The 14,768-nt window shown below is 40.2% G+C and overlaps 1 protein-coding gene across 2 annotated transcripts in view; it reads left to right on the forward strand.

The window, feature by feature from the left end:
- Positions 1 to 14,768, forward strand: part of AMPH (amphiphysin) — a 266,447-nt gene that overhangs the window by 140,145 nt on the left and 111,534 nt on the right. For both annotated transcript variants that reach the window (XM_082692553.1, XM_082692554.1), the window contains exons 4-5: positions 1,554 to 1,648; positions 3,748 to 3,843. In XM_082692553.1, the coding sequence (XP_082548679.1) occupies positions 1,554 to 1,648; positions 3,748 to 3,843 (191 nt within the window). The remainder of the gene's footprint in view (positions 1 to 1,553; positions 1,649 to 3,747; positions 3,844 to 14,768) is intronic.

The raw sequence follows: 14,768 nt of genomic DNA on the forward strand, positions 1-14,768 counted from the left end.
CTGAGGGGTACATTTCTTAATAGAGGTTTACTTGTCCTTGGAGGGGGCGAATGTGGATGCTGGTTCACCTCAGCAGTGGCCACACATAGAAGAGGGGACAGGCTCATTGGCTTGCATTCAAAGTACTAGGGGACACTTGCAGGTTTTGCATTAATTTTTGGCTGTCTACACTCGCATGCCTTCATGTCATCACTGCTGGGGCTGCTTCTTTTGGTCACCAAGTTGTTTCAGCTGGTGTGAGCCATAGAGTATGTTGTTGGAAAATTCTTTAGTATGCTCAGTGATTTGCTTCATGGAGAGAGGGTTACAGGCTTTCCTACTTTATGCGACCTGGAAACCTTCAAACTTCTCAAGTGCACAGACCAAGTCTATATCTGCATCTTATCAGAAGGAGAGCAGGGGCATTCCCTGCCTAGAGAGAAAACGTACCATGAAATACCATGCTGACTTGTACCTATTCCTCAAGGACATACTTCTGTCAATTCACACATCTTTTATTTTGTCCTTTTCTCATAACTGAACCCAGAATAGACTCCCTTACGTCCAACAGCTTTCAGTTTCATAAAAACTTTCCATTGTGGAGTCTGTGGCATTAAGTTTTATGAGATGCTTTTAATTTCTAAGGAAATTTTCATATTCCCTAGTGACAAAAGCCAAGACACCAGCTGAGCCAGGTCTCAGCTTCTAACCGGTAGGGAGGGTTTGGTGCCAGAGGAGAGCTCCTCCAAGGCACCAGCCAAAGAACTCACTATGGACTGTTCTCAGCCCTGTGATGTTTCCATCCAACCCACACTGTTGCCTCCGTGGTTTGAAGGAGGGGCAGGGCAGAGACTGTAAAAGACTTGGTGATACTTTTTGTCACCGTGTTGCACAAGAACACTTTATATCTTTCCTGTTATTTAACAACCATGGTTTTGCAACACACACCAAATGTATGTCTAATGGAAGTTCTGACACAGACTTAAGAACTCTGAACTTTATGAGCATTCTGATTTAAAACTGTAGGTGTAGCTTTTAATCATGTTATAAAAAGAAAATTTTTTCTTTCGAAAATGGTTAGGTCACTTAAACTACTTCCAACTGTTTTGCCCTAGAATCCTGTTAATTTTGCTTCAACCTGCTTCTGTCAAAGCTTTATTTCTTAGATTTAAATTCATTTAGGGTTAATTTTATTTTTAGAGCTCCATAGTCTATGGACAAATTATTTTAAGAGTCCTGTGTATTTATGGTTGTGTCCTGTCGTAAGTGACAGCATATATAATAGAACACATTACTATTGTTTTCAGAATAGGACACCTTGTTGATTTTTTATCAAGACTCAGTATCTGCCATTACCAGGAAAATAAGAGAAAATGCACAATGTGATCAGATACATTAGAGACCCTCACGGGGTAGTTGTGACTACAGATGCAAGTAACAGTCGTGCCTTCATGATTTTTCCTTCGATGATTAGTGGGTAACTCAAGGTTTTTCTGTCTTAGAAAAGGAGGGGACAGAGGAAGGGGTGCCTCACCCATGTCTATCCAACTAGAGTTGTTTTTCTCCAACACTAGGCATGCAAGAAGCCTCAATGAAGCTCACAGAGTCGCTGCATGAAGTCTACGAGCCTGACTGGTATGGGCGGGAAGACGTGAAGATGGTTGGTGAGGTATGAGCCAGGATTACAGACCACAGGAGGCCGGGGCACTTCTGCCAGTGTTCCAGCACGATCCACTGAATCATGACAGGGCACTGTGCACCCAAAAGACACCATATGGTTCTGCCATCCAGATCAGCCCAAACTCATAGTGATTAGTGAGCCACTGTAAAACTACTAGGGTAGACAGCTGTGTGTTAAAGATGATTTTTCTTCAAAATAGGAATAGTGTTTTCCTGTCCCTTTCTACACATTTTAGCTCATCTCAGCAGCAGAACTGGCTCAGGGCATGATTTTGTATATGAACTTCATCCCCGCACCCCTTCTCTCCCCATCCCTTCTTGAAAACAGGGTCAGGAAGCGCAAAAAGCATCTATTTCACTTAAATGCCACTGGTTCATTCACGGGTCTGCAGAACCTAAGGACAGCTGTGGTCAGCCTGCTAATAGGAATGTAACTTCCAGAAGCCTTTGTCTCTAGACATCTCTTAACACCAGAAATCCAGTTTGCAGCCGAGGGCCATCTAGCTGGGAGGAAGTGAGAAAGCGGGTATTTCATGCTTTGCCAAAGGCCTAATGGGGTGGAGACCAGGAGTGGTCTCTCTATGATGTTGCATGAGTTCTTCAACTTCTCAGACTTGAGCTTTCTCATATGCAGAGTAAGAATAAGAATTATACCTACTAATAACACATTTAAAGCCTGTGTATTCCCATGATTGGGATGATGCTTGGAGCATGTCGTTATTACTGATGGTAGCAAAGTGCCTGTCAGGGCTTCTCTCATGTCCAGATTCTTTGTTAAAGAGCAGTGTTTGTCATGTCCACTTGGCATGAGCTCACTGATGAGTGTTGAGGCGTGGAAGGCCTAAGGGTATGGCCACCCGAGCTGGAGAGAAAGGCTGATTTGTGATGCACTGGCCATCTATGTGGGCTTTGGAAAGCTGGGTTAACAGTGCAGCCCTAGGCTGCACCATGAAAATTCTGACACCCCCATATTGACCTTCATAATTTTGTTAGGATAAAAAAGAAAAAGCCTAGAGATTTATTTATAAGGAATGTTCTTGGCCTTCTTACCCATTTAGAAAACTTTCAAAATCCGAATCTGGCAAAACCAGCCTCCACACACCACTTTCCCATGCAGTTACTAAATAATTGCTTTTTCTCACCTTTCTTCAACAGGAAGACAACATTTCAACATCATGTTGTTAAATGCTTACCTTATACATTTCTGATGACTGGTGTATAATTAACAGTTCTTTGTGAAAAGAAACTTTAATGGATACTAGAAACCTTTGTTACTAGCTTTCAGAACACCACATTACATTCTGTGTGTGACAGGTGCCACTGTTGACATTTATTCCTTCAGAAAATGGCTCCCGTGCCACCTGGGTCCTTGGAGGTCCTGCCAGGATTTTTGAAACCTTTAGTTGCAGATCTAAATATGGGCTCTTCCGATGGTGAAGGAGCCAGACATTACATGTTGAAAGCATCTATTCATATCAGAAGATGAGCTTTTTCATATGGAGGGTTTACATTTTTTTGTTGGCATAAATTTCATAAATTGGCATCTGTAACAATGAGGATCCGTATTTGAAGTGTGAAAAAGAAACACAGGCAACTAAGCCCCCCCAAAAATGGTTTTCCAAAGGTAGAAATTTATCTCTCTTTCATAAAAGAGTTGGGAGTGAGCAGCCTGGGTCTGGTGACGTCAGGGTCCATCTTTGCCATCCTTGCTGCCTCCTGGCCATTGGCTTTCATTTTTGCACCCAGTCAGCAAATGGAGGAATTGTGGAAGACCACCATCTTTTTAGGGACACTTCCTAAAAGTTCATCCTTTTGGCCAGACCTTAGTCTCGTGGCTACACTTAGCTGTGACACAGGCTGGAAAATGTAGTCTGTATCCTTGGTAGCCTACATTGTCGATTAGAAGTGGTAACCAAATTGCCTTGAAATTTTATTGTATTATTAAATAATCACATTTTTTTCTAACATGTGTTATCTGAGGAAGTACTATTTATCTAATTTGATCATACCTGATTTGTTTTTTAGAAGTTTGGTGAAAAGTATCCTTAAAACACTTCAGCAGTTTTTTCTTTATTTCTCTTCTTTCAGAAATGTGATGTCCTGTGGGAAGACTTCCATCAAAAACTAGTGGATGGGTCCTTGCTGACACTGGATACCTATCTGGGCCAATTTCCTGACATAAAGGTATTTTACTTTGTGTCTGTAAAGGGATGAATTGAATGGTTCTGTGTACTTACTGAAATGTGGGCAAGAGAAAAGTGAAATTCAGAGTCCTCCAACTGACATCAAAGACAGTAGCTTTTCATTTATTTAAGCATGGAAGCTTTATCCTGTTCCTGTTGGTTTGAAATGAAATGTAGCCACAGAAATCACATTTTCCCCTTTAGCGAACTGCTTCAGCTTTCATTTCTCATGTCTTTTAAGTATCCCAGATATAAAATTGCAAACCAGATACCAAAAATTCTGATCTTTATGTTCCAACCTTTTTATTGTATAGCATGATAAGAATTTCCATTAGAATAAACAGCAGTCTCCAGGAAAAGAGAAACTTCATTGCAAAGCTGAGAGCAAGATCTAATCTTTCCTTGTTTATTGTTCAGAGCATACCTGCATGTGTTTTCTCTCCTTAAAATTTTCTGGATCATATTGAACTGTTAAGATAGAAGTGTATCAAATACATTAGCAACTGGATCTAACAATATCTGGTCTAAAACATCTGTCTTATTTGATGTTTGGATTCATTGATGGGAAATACATAAGCAGAGGATCAAACATTGTAGATATAGAATTGACTCTGGAGATAGAGATGGTTTTTAAACCATCAGGGCTGTACCTGGTAGATGGTAGTGGGAATAGATCTGCACCCCAGTTGTTTTTCCTGCACAAGGAGGAATACCAGGTAAGTACCAGGGTGCTGGGCTTCTTCTAGGTTGAAGGTAGACGTGAACCAGCATTCATCCATCTGAAGAACCTTAATTAGCTGACTTCTGATGTGAATCTCCACTTTTCCCTGGTTTGCTCTGTAGCCATGGCCGAACACCAGGACACTAGCTGCAGGAACATGCACTGGTCTTGGCCATAAAGCATAGTGAAGCTTCTCAGCCCAGAGCAGCACTCCTGTCAATGAAGTCAGTTTCCTTGGTTCCATACATAACACCTAACAACTAGATGGCCAGCATCCAAAGTGTGTTTTGGGATGCAAGGGCACCAAACAAAACCTCAGTGGACCAGACTGGGTACATCAATTAGCCTTGGTGGCAGAATGTCACAGAGAACAAGTCCAAATGATAGATTCTCAATGATGTTATCATAATAGGCAGGAGAACAATTCAGAGGGCTGTTGTATGATTTTATCCTCTTTTAAAGATGTAAGTTGGCTTTTTAAAATTTTCTGAGAGATTTAAAAAATAAATTAAAAAATTTTAGGATCCAGTGAGGCTACATGCGCTAGCCTATAGGGAATATGTCTTGGGATATCTTCAGATTATTTTTTGGCGGACAGTCAGTCACATTTTGACTTAGAGTTTGTAACATTTGTGGAGCAAAGAGTCTCAGAATCATTATTATTACACTTCAGAATATCATTTATTGTGTGGTAATTTAATCTGCATAAATATCAGTTCCTAACAAATCAGAAGAAGATAAGGGAAAACTTCGACCTTGTACTTGAAAATTTCAAAGCAGTTTACAAACTAGCCTAAATTATTTATGTAATATACCTTCATAGTATGATTTAAGTAAGCAAATGAAAGCTGTGATTGACTAGAGAAAAACACATTTGAAAAGCTGTTCAGCTTCATGAACAAAAACTTAGTATCCTCAAAAAAATGAGGAGGGAGGGAGGAGTCAAGATGGCGGAGAAGTAGCAAGCTGAGACTGCTTCAGCTAGCCGGAGATCAGCTAGATAGCTTATCTAAAGATTGCAAACACCTGAAAATCCATCGGCAGACCGAAGAGAAGAAGAACAGCAATTCTGGAAACAGAAAAACAACCGCTTTCGGAAAGGTAGGACCGGCGGAGAAGTGAATCCAAAGCGACGGGAAGATAGACCCCGGGGGGAGGGGCCGGCTCCCGGCAAGCTGCGGAGCAACCGCGCACAAAATCAGGACTTTTAAAAGTCTGTTCCGCTGAGGGACATCGCTCCAGAGGCTAAACCGGGGTGAAGCCCACGCGGGTTCAGCGTGGCCTCAGATCCCGCAGGGTCACAGAAGGATCGGGGGTGTCTGAGTGTCGCAGAGCTTGCGGGTATTGGAACGGGAAAGCCGGCTACAGAAACAGAGCCGACAGTAAGCTCACAGCTCGGTGTTACCTTGAACCGGTCGCAGGCTCGGTGAGCTCGGAGCGCGGCCGGAGGTCAGGCAGACGGGAATAACTGGGCGCTGTTCTCTGAGGGCGCACTGAGGAGTGGGGCCCTGGGCTCTCGGCTCCTCCGGGCCGGAGACCAGGAGGCCGCCATTTGTGTTCCCGTCCTACGGAACTCTACGGAAAGCGCTCAGGGAACAAAAGCTCCTGAAAGCAAACCCGAGCGGATTACTCACCCCAGCCCCGGGTAAGGGCAGTGTAATTCCGCCTGGGGCAAAGACACTTGAGAATCACTACAACAGGCCCCTCCCCCAGAAGATCAACAAGAAATCCAGTCGAGACCAAGTTCACCTACCAAGGAGTGCGGTTTCAATACCAAGGAGAGCAGCAGAATTCTAGAGGAGGAGAAGGCCAAGCACGGAACTCATGGCTTTTTTCCTGTGATTTTTTTTAGTCTTGCAGTTAATTTAATTTTTTCTTTTTCATTTTTTTTTTTCTTTTTCTTCTCGCCCTCGGGTAAAATTTTTTTTTTTTTTAACTGTTACCTTTTTCTTTTTTAACGATTTTTTACTAGTTTATCTAATATATATATTTTTTCTTTTTTACATTTTTCTCAGGTGTTTTCTATTTTTAAAAAAATTTTTTTTCTTTTCTTTTTTTTTTTTTTTTTTTTCTTCTTTCTTTCTTTTTGAACCTCTTTTTATCCCCTTTCTCCCCACCCACGATTTTGGATCTCTTCTAATTTAGTTAAAGCATATTTTTCTGGGGTTGTTGCCACCCTTTTAGTATTTTACTTGCCCCTCCATTTACTCTTATCTGGCCAAAATGACAAGACGTAAAAATTCAACGCAAAAAAAAGAACAAGAGGCAGTACCGAAGGCTAGGGACCTAATCAATACAGACATCAGTAATATGTCAGATCTAGAGTTCAGAATGACAATTCTCAAGGTTCTAGCCGGGCTCGAAAAAGGCATGGAAGATATTAGAGAAACCCTCTCGAGAGATATAAAAGCCCTTTCTGGAGAAATAAAAGAACTAAAATCTAACCAAGTTGAAATCAAAAAAGCTATTAATGAGGTGCAATCAAAAATGGAGGTTCTAACTGCTAGGATAAATGAGGCAGAAGAAAGAATTAGTGATATAGAAGACCAAATGACAGAGAATAAAGAAGCTGAGCAAAAGAGGGACAAACAGCTACTGGACCACGAGGGGAGAATTCGAGAATTAAGTGACACCATAAGACGAAACAACATTAGAATAATTGGGATTCCAGAAGAAGAAGAAAGAGAGAGGGGAGCAGAAGGTATACTGGAGAGAATTATTGGGGAGAATTTCCCCAATATGGCAAACGGAACGAGCATCAAAATTCAGGAGGTTCAGAGAACGCCCCTCAACATCAATAAGAATAGGCCCACACCCCGTCACCTAATAGTAAAATTTACAAGTCTCAGTGACAAAGAGAAAATCCTGAAAGCAGCCCGGGAAAAGAAGTCTGTAACATACAATGGTAAAAATATTAGATTGGCAGCTGACTTATCCACAGAGACCTGGCAGGCCAGAAAGAGCTGGCATGATATTTTTAGAGCACTAAACGAGAAAAACATGCAGCCCAGAATACTATATCCAGCTAGGCTATCATTGAAAATAGAAGGAGAGATTAAAAGCTTCCAGGACAAACAGCAACTGAAAGAATTTGCAAATACCAAACCAGCTCTACAGGAAATATTGAAAGGGGTCCTCTAAGCAAAGAGAGAGCCTACAAGTGGTAGATCAGAAAGGAACAGAGACCATATACAATAACAGTCACCTTACAGGCAATACAATGGCACTAAATTCATATCTCTCAATAGTTACCCTGAATGTGAATGGGCTAAATGCCCCTGTCAAAAGACACAGGGTATCAGAATGGATAAAAAAACAAAACCCATCTATATGTTGCCTCCAAGAAACTCATTTTAAGCCCGAAGACACCTCCAGATTTAAAGTGAGGGGGTGGAAAAGAATTTACCATGCTAATGGACATCAGAAGAAAGCAGGAGTGGCAATCCTTATATCAGATCAATTAGATTTTAAGCCAAAGACTATAATAAGAGATGAGGAAGGACACTATATCATACTCAAAGGGTCTGTCCAACAAGAAGATTTAACAATTTTAAATATCTATGCCCCCAACGTGGGAGCAGCCAACTATATAAACCAATTAATAACAAAATCAAAGAAACACATCAACAACAATACAATAATAGTAGGGGACTTTAACACTCCCCTCACTGAAATGGACAGGTCATCCAAGCAAAAGATCAGCAAGGAAATAAAGGCCTTAAACGACACACTGGACCAGATGGACATCACAGATATATTCAGAACATTTCATCCCAAAGCAACAGAATACACATTCTTCTCTAGTGCACATGGAACATTCTCCAGAATAGATCACATCCTCGGTCCTAAATCAGGACTCAACCGGTATCAAAAGATTGGGATCATTCCCTGCATATTTTCAGACCACAATGCTCTAAAGCTAGAACTCAACCACAAAAGGAAGTTTGGAAAGAACCCAAATACATGGAGACTAAACAGTATCCTTCTAAAGAATGAATGGGTCAACCGGGAAATTAAAGAAGAATTGAAAAAAATCATGGAAACAAATGATAATGAAAATACAACAGTTCAAAATCTGTGGGACACAATAAAGGCAGTCCTGAGAGGAAAATATATAGCCGTACAAGCCTTTCTCAAGAAACAAGAAAAGTCTCAGGTACACAACCTAACCCTACACCTAAAGGAGCTGGAGAAAGAACAAGAAAGAAACCCTAAGCCCAGCAGGAGAAGAGAAATCATAAAGATCAGAGCAGAAATCAATGAAATAGAAACCAAAAAAACAATAGAAAAAATCAACGAAAGTAGGAGCTGGTTCTTTGAAAGAATTAATAAAATTGATAAACCCCTGGCCCGACTTATCAAAAAGAAAAGAGAAAGGACCCAAATAAATAAAATCATGAATGAAAGAGGAGAGATCACAACTAACACCAAAGAAATACAAACTATTATAAGAACATACTATGAGCAACTCTACGGCAATAAATTTGACAATCTGGAAGAAATGGATGCATTCCTAGAAACATATAAACTACCACAACTGAACCAGGAAGAAATAGAAAGCCTGAACAGACCCATAACCAGTAAGGAGATTGAAACAGTCATTAAAAATCTCCAAACAAACAAAAGCCCAGGGCCAGATGGCTTCCCGGGGGAATTCTACCAAACATTTAAAGAAGAACTAATTCCTATTCTTTTGAAACTGTTCCAAAAAATAGAAATGGAAGGAAAACTTCCAAACTCATTTTATGAGGCCAGCATCACCTTGATCCCAAAACCAGACAAGGATCCCACCAAAAAAGAGAGCTATAGACCGATATCCTTGATGAACACAGATGCGAAAATACTCAACAAAATACTAGCCAATAGGATTCAACAGTACATTAAAAAGATTATTCACCACGACCAAGTGGGATTTATTCCAGGGCTGCAAGGTTGGTTCAACATCCGCAAATCAGTCAATGTGATACAACACATCAATAAAAGAAAGAACAAGAACCATATGATACTTTCAATAGATGCTGAAAAAGCATTTGACAAAGTACAGCATCCCTTCCTGATCAAAACTCTTCAAAGTGTAGGGATAGAGGGCACATACCTCAATATCATCAAAGCCATCTATGAAAAACCCACCGCAAATATCATTCTCAATGGAGAAAAACTGAAAGCTTTTCCACTAAGGTCAGGAACACGGCAGGGATGTCCATTATCACCACTGCTATTCAACATAGTACTAGAGGTCCTAGCCTCAGCAATCAGACAACAAAAGGAAATTAAAGGCATCCAAATCGGCAAAGAAGAAGTCAAATTATCACTCTTCGCAGATGATATGATACTATATGTGGAAAACCCAAAAGACTCCACTCCAAAACTGCTAGAACTTATACAGGAATTCAGTAAAGTGTCAGGATATAAAATCAATGCACAGAAATCAGTTGCATTTCTCTACACCAACAGCAAGACAGAAGAAAGAGATATTAAGGAGTCAATCCCATTTACAATTGCATCCAAAACCATAAGATACCTAGGAATAAACCTAACCAAAGAGACACAGAATCTATACTCAGAAAACTATAAAGTACTCATGAAAGAAATTGAGGAAGACACAAAGAAATGGAAAAATGTTCCATGCTCCTGGATTGGAAGAATAAATATTGTGAAAATGTCTATGCTACCTAAAGCAATCTACACATTTAATGCAATTCCTATCAAAGTACCATCCATCTTTTTCAAAGAAATGGAACAAATAATGCTAAAATTTATATGGAACCAGAAAAGACCTCGAATAGCCAAAGGGATATTGAAAAAGAAAGCCAACGTTGGTGGCATCACAATTCCGGACTTCAAGCTCTATTACAAAGCTGTCATCATCAAGACAGCATGGTACTGGCACAAAAACAGACACATAGATCAATGGAACAGAATAGAGAGCCCAGAAATAGACCCTCAAATCTATGGTCAACTCATCTTCGACAAAGCAGGAAAGAATGTCCAATGGAAAAAAGACAGCCTCTTCAATAAATGGTGCTGGGAAAATTGGACAGCCACATGTAGAAAAATGAAATTGGACCATTTCCTTACACCACACACAAAAATAGACTCAAAATGGATGAAGGACCTCAATGTGCGAAAGGAATCCATCAAAATCCTTGAGGAGAACACGGGCAGCAACCTCTTCGACCTCTGCCGCAGCAACATCTTCCTAGGAACAACGCAAAAGGCAAGGGAAGCAAGGGAAAAAATGAACTATTGGGATTTTATCAAGATCAAAAGCTTTTGCACAGCAAAGGAAACAGTTAACAAAATCAAAAGACAACTGACAGAATGGGAGAAGATATTTGCAAACGACATATCAGATAAAGGACTAGTGTCCAGAATCTATAAAGAACTTAGCAAACTCAACACCCAAAGAACAAATAATCCAATCAAGAAATGGGCAGAGGACATGAACAGACATTTCTGCAAAGAAGACATCCAGATGGCCAACAGACACATGAAAAAGTGCTCCATATCACTCGGCATCAGGGAAATACAAATCAAAACTACAATGAGATATCACTTCACACCAGTCAGAATGGCTAAAATCAACAAGTCAGGAAATGACAGATGCTGGCGAGGATGTGGAGAAAGGGGAACCCTCCTACACTGTTGGTGGGAATGCAAGCTGGTGCAGCCACTCTGGAAAACAGCGTGGAGGTTCCTCAAAATGTTGAAAATAGAACTGCCCTATGACCCAGCAATTGCACTATTGGGTATTTACCCTAAAGATACAAACGTAGTGATCCAAAGGGGCACGTGTACTCGAATGTTTATAGCAGCAATGTCCACAATAGCCAAACTATGGAAAGAACCTAGATGTCCATCCACAGATGAATGGATCAAGAAGATGTGGTATATATACACAATGGAATACTATGCAGCCATCAAAAGAAATGAAATCTTGCCATTTGCGACAACATGGATGGAACTAGAGCGTATCATGCTTAGCGAAATAAGTCAAGCAGAGAAAGACAACTATCATATGATCTCCCTGATATGAGGAAGTGGTGATGCAACATGGAGGCTTAAGTGGGTAGGAGAAGAATAAATGAAACAAGATGGGATTGGGAGGGAGACAAACCATAAGTGACTCTTAATCTCACAAAACAAACTGAGGGTTGCTGGGGGGAGGGGGTTTGGGAGAAGGGGGTGGGATTATGGACATTGGGGAGGGTATGTGCTTTGGTGAGTGCTGTGAAGTGTGTAAACCTGGTGATTCACAGACCTGTACCCCTGGGGATAAAAATATATGTTTATAAAAAATAAAAAGTTAAAAAAAAAAAAAAAAAAAAAAGACACAATGAAGAAAAAAAAAATTGACAATGAGTTCCAGATTTCAAAAATCACTTGCCATTCAATCCAAATTGTGAGTTTGATCGGTTACTGAACACTTTATAATGCACCCCCGGTAATTTTACAGAGATTACTTTTTTCTTACCAATTCTTGATTATTCTGTCTTGCAATGCAGAGAAAGCTAACTAATTTAAAGAGTGCTGTGAAGTGTGTAAACCTGGTGATTCACAGACATGTACCCCTGGGTATAAAAATATATGGTTATAAAAAATAAAAATTAAAAAAAAAGAAAAAAGAAAAAAGAAAAATAAAATAAAATAAAATAAAAAAAAAAAAATGAGGAGGATCTTAGTTGCTGTGGTCCTACTCAGCCATCATTATTTGGAAATTGGCCATACTCTCTAGGAGTGTATAATTTGGGAAGACAGATACACACAGAAGTACCTGCCTTGAAACACAGATTAAAATAAAATCATAATGGGAGTACTTGGGTGGCTCAGTTGATGAGGCACCTGGCTCTTGGTTTTGGCTCAGAGTCATGAAATCAAGCCGCATGTCAGGCTCCATGCACGTGGGGAATCTGCTTATGGATCCTGTCTTTCTTCCTCTGCCCTTCTGCCTACCCATGGTCTCCCACTTCCCTCTCTATCTTTCTCTAAAAGTAAATAAATAAATCTTAAAGTAGATTAATTAAATAAAATCATGATGGATGAGATTAGCTCGGGTTTTCAGTTTGTTTTACATAAGAAAGATGAAGAACTCAGAACTTTTGCTTAAGCAGTTCTTTTCCTGAGGTCCACAGTTGAGGTCATGCACAAAGATGATCCTCCAGTGATTGAACCATCTACACGAGATACGTGGGGAAAATGTCATCTAGCTGGGTGTCTTGAAAATAAATAAAATACATTTCATGGTGTTGTCTGCATCATGGAAAGAGGCTGAAATAATCTCTGTTTCTCTTTCTCTGAAGTCACATTTAGGATATCCTACCATACACATAGGGCTTCAACCAAAGTAGAGAATTGCAAGACTGTTTCATATGGCAAGGAGTTGTTCCTAATATTTGAGAGGTGGTTTTTCTGTGAAGATAAACCTAAGGTATCCTCTGTGTCTTTGCTCACTTGAACGGAAGGTAGAAGGGGATGAAGACCCTATCACGCCATCAAGTTAGTGCTGAAGGTTTCTGTAATGAATGGGCTATTGATGGAAAGGAAGGTAATGACTAAAAACACTGTGTGGAGAATTTTCGAAGCATGGAACACAACTGACTTGTCTGACTTGCATTAAAATCAAACAGTTCATGTATAGTTAAAACGTCAGGCAAATTTCCAAATATTTACTGCCGCTCACCAGCAAGGGCTATGAAGTACCATTCATGAGGGAATGATGTTTGACTTTTCCAACTGTGATTGGCAGGGCACCCAGTGTTCCAGTTCTTATTACACAGCACTGACATCTAAAATCAATATTCTAATAAGAGCCAGCTTGTCATCAACCCAGGCAGCCTTACAGCTGTGAGCAGTTATTGTAAAATGTGGTAGATTGCATCTTGGCTGCCCCACATAAGCACCTAAAACATATATTTACAGCAGTGTGACAAAGTGTAATTCTGGATTGGGGTTCTTATTGACATTTTAAAAAACACAATAAATTAAAAGTTTTTACTGTATAAGTTCAGTGTGCTGTGGGAAATTTGAAGAAATTTCAATTGAGCCATTTCATTAAACTCTTTACTGTTAAATAAATAGAAATTGTATTATTTCCCATATAAAAGGTAAGGTGAATTAACTCTACCCTTAGAAGATTTGATTCTTTTTTCAAGTTTTTCAAGTGTCAGATAAGGAAGGAAATAAGATTGATATGTATTTCCAACACAAAAATGGGTGAATCAAAATGAGTGATGGACTTCGAAACAGGCCATCTATGGTAAGCCCTACTCTGTAATGGACTTGTTGGTTACCCAAGAAAATGAGTCACATAATTTATTTCACTTATTGTTTTTGAACAAAAAAGATGACCTAGTATAATATACTCTTCCACCTTATTCCCAGGCTTGGAAGACTTTGAATTTTGGCTCTTTTCAAAAAATCACATTCATCATCAAAGAATCAAGATTTTCTTCTTGGAAGATACTAAAGAAGAGTTCCACACCCCACTCCCTCCCCTACAAGTTCATGAAGCAGAGCTTTACCAGAGATACCTGGAGTTACACAAAGTCACTGCTTCAAGGGACAGTGTTCCTTTGAAGGTAGTAGTAAGATGTTTGCTAAAAAGAATGAGCGTTGTCACTTTATAGGCACACTGTCCCCACTAGGGAACACTGAAGGGCCTCCCTGCATCCTGCCTAGACTAATTCATCCCATATCTTTAAGCAAATGTGAGTTGGCCATGCTTTCCAGTACTAATACCAGTTAGAAGCAGTAGGTGTAGAGGGTGAAGAGATTGGAAGTAGCTGAATGAGAGTAACTGCCCCAACCCACTTCTCACCCATCCTGAAGGGAGTATAGAGGAATAGCATAGAGTGACAGGTGGTAACTGAATTGTGGGTAGGTCAGAGAAATATGGGCGTAGTTAGAAGGACTAACCGAGAGTCAGGAGGAGGGCTGGGACTGGGTGAGGCAGGTGAGGGCATTAGAGTTCAAGATCTAAGGAGGCACCCACTCTTGGTTGCTGAGCCCACACCTATGTGACCCTGAAAGTAAGGGCCTTCTTAGATGTTGGGCCTGGGTGTCTCGTGTGCCACAGCCTACTCCTGGTACTGGACATCTAATTCATCTTTGCTACAGACTTTCTGAGCAATTTTAGACAAGGTATCAGTTAATCTCATGCAACTCGAAATTCTCTACATGTAAAGTGGGAATAATCCCTGAAACAC

This window comes from Mustela nivalis (assembly GCF_964662115.1).
Source record: "Mustela nivalis genome assembly, chromosome: 12".
In the NCBI taxonomy this organism is placed as follows: domain Eukaryota; kingdom Metazoa; phylum Chordata; class Mammalia; order Carnivora; family Mustelidae; genus Mustela; species Mustela nivalis.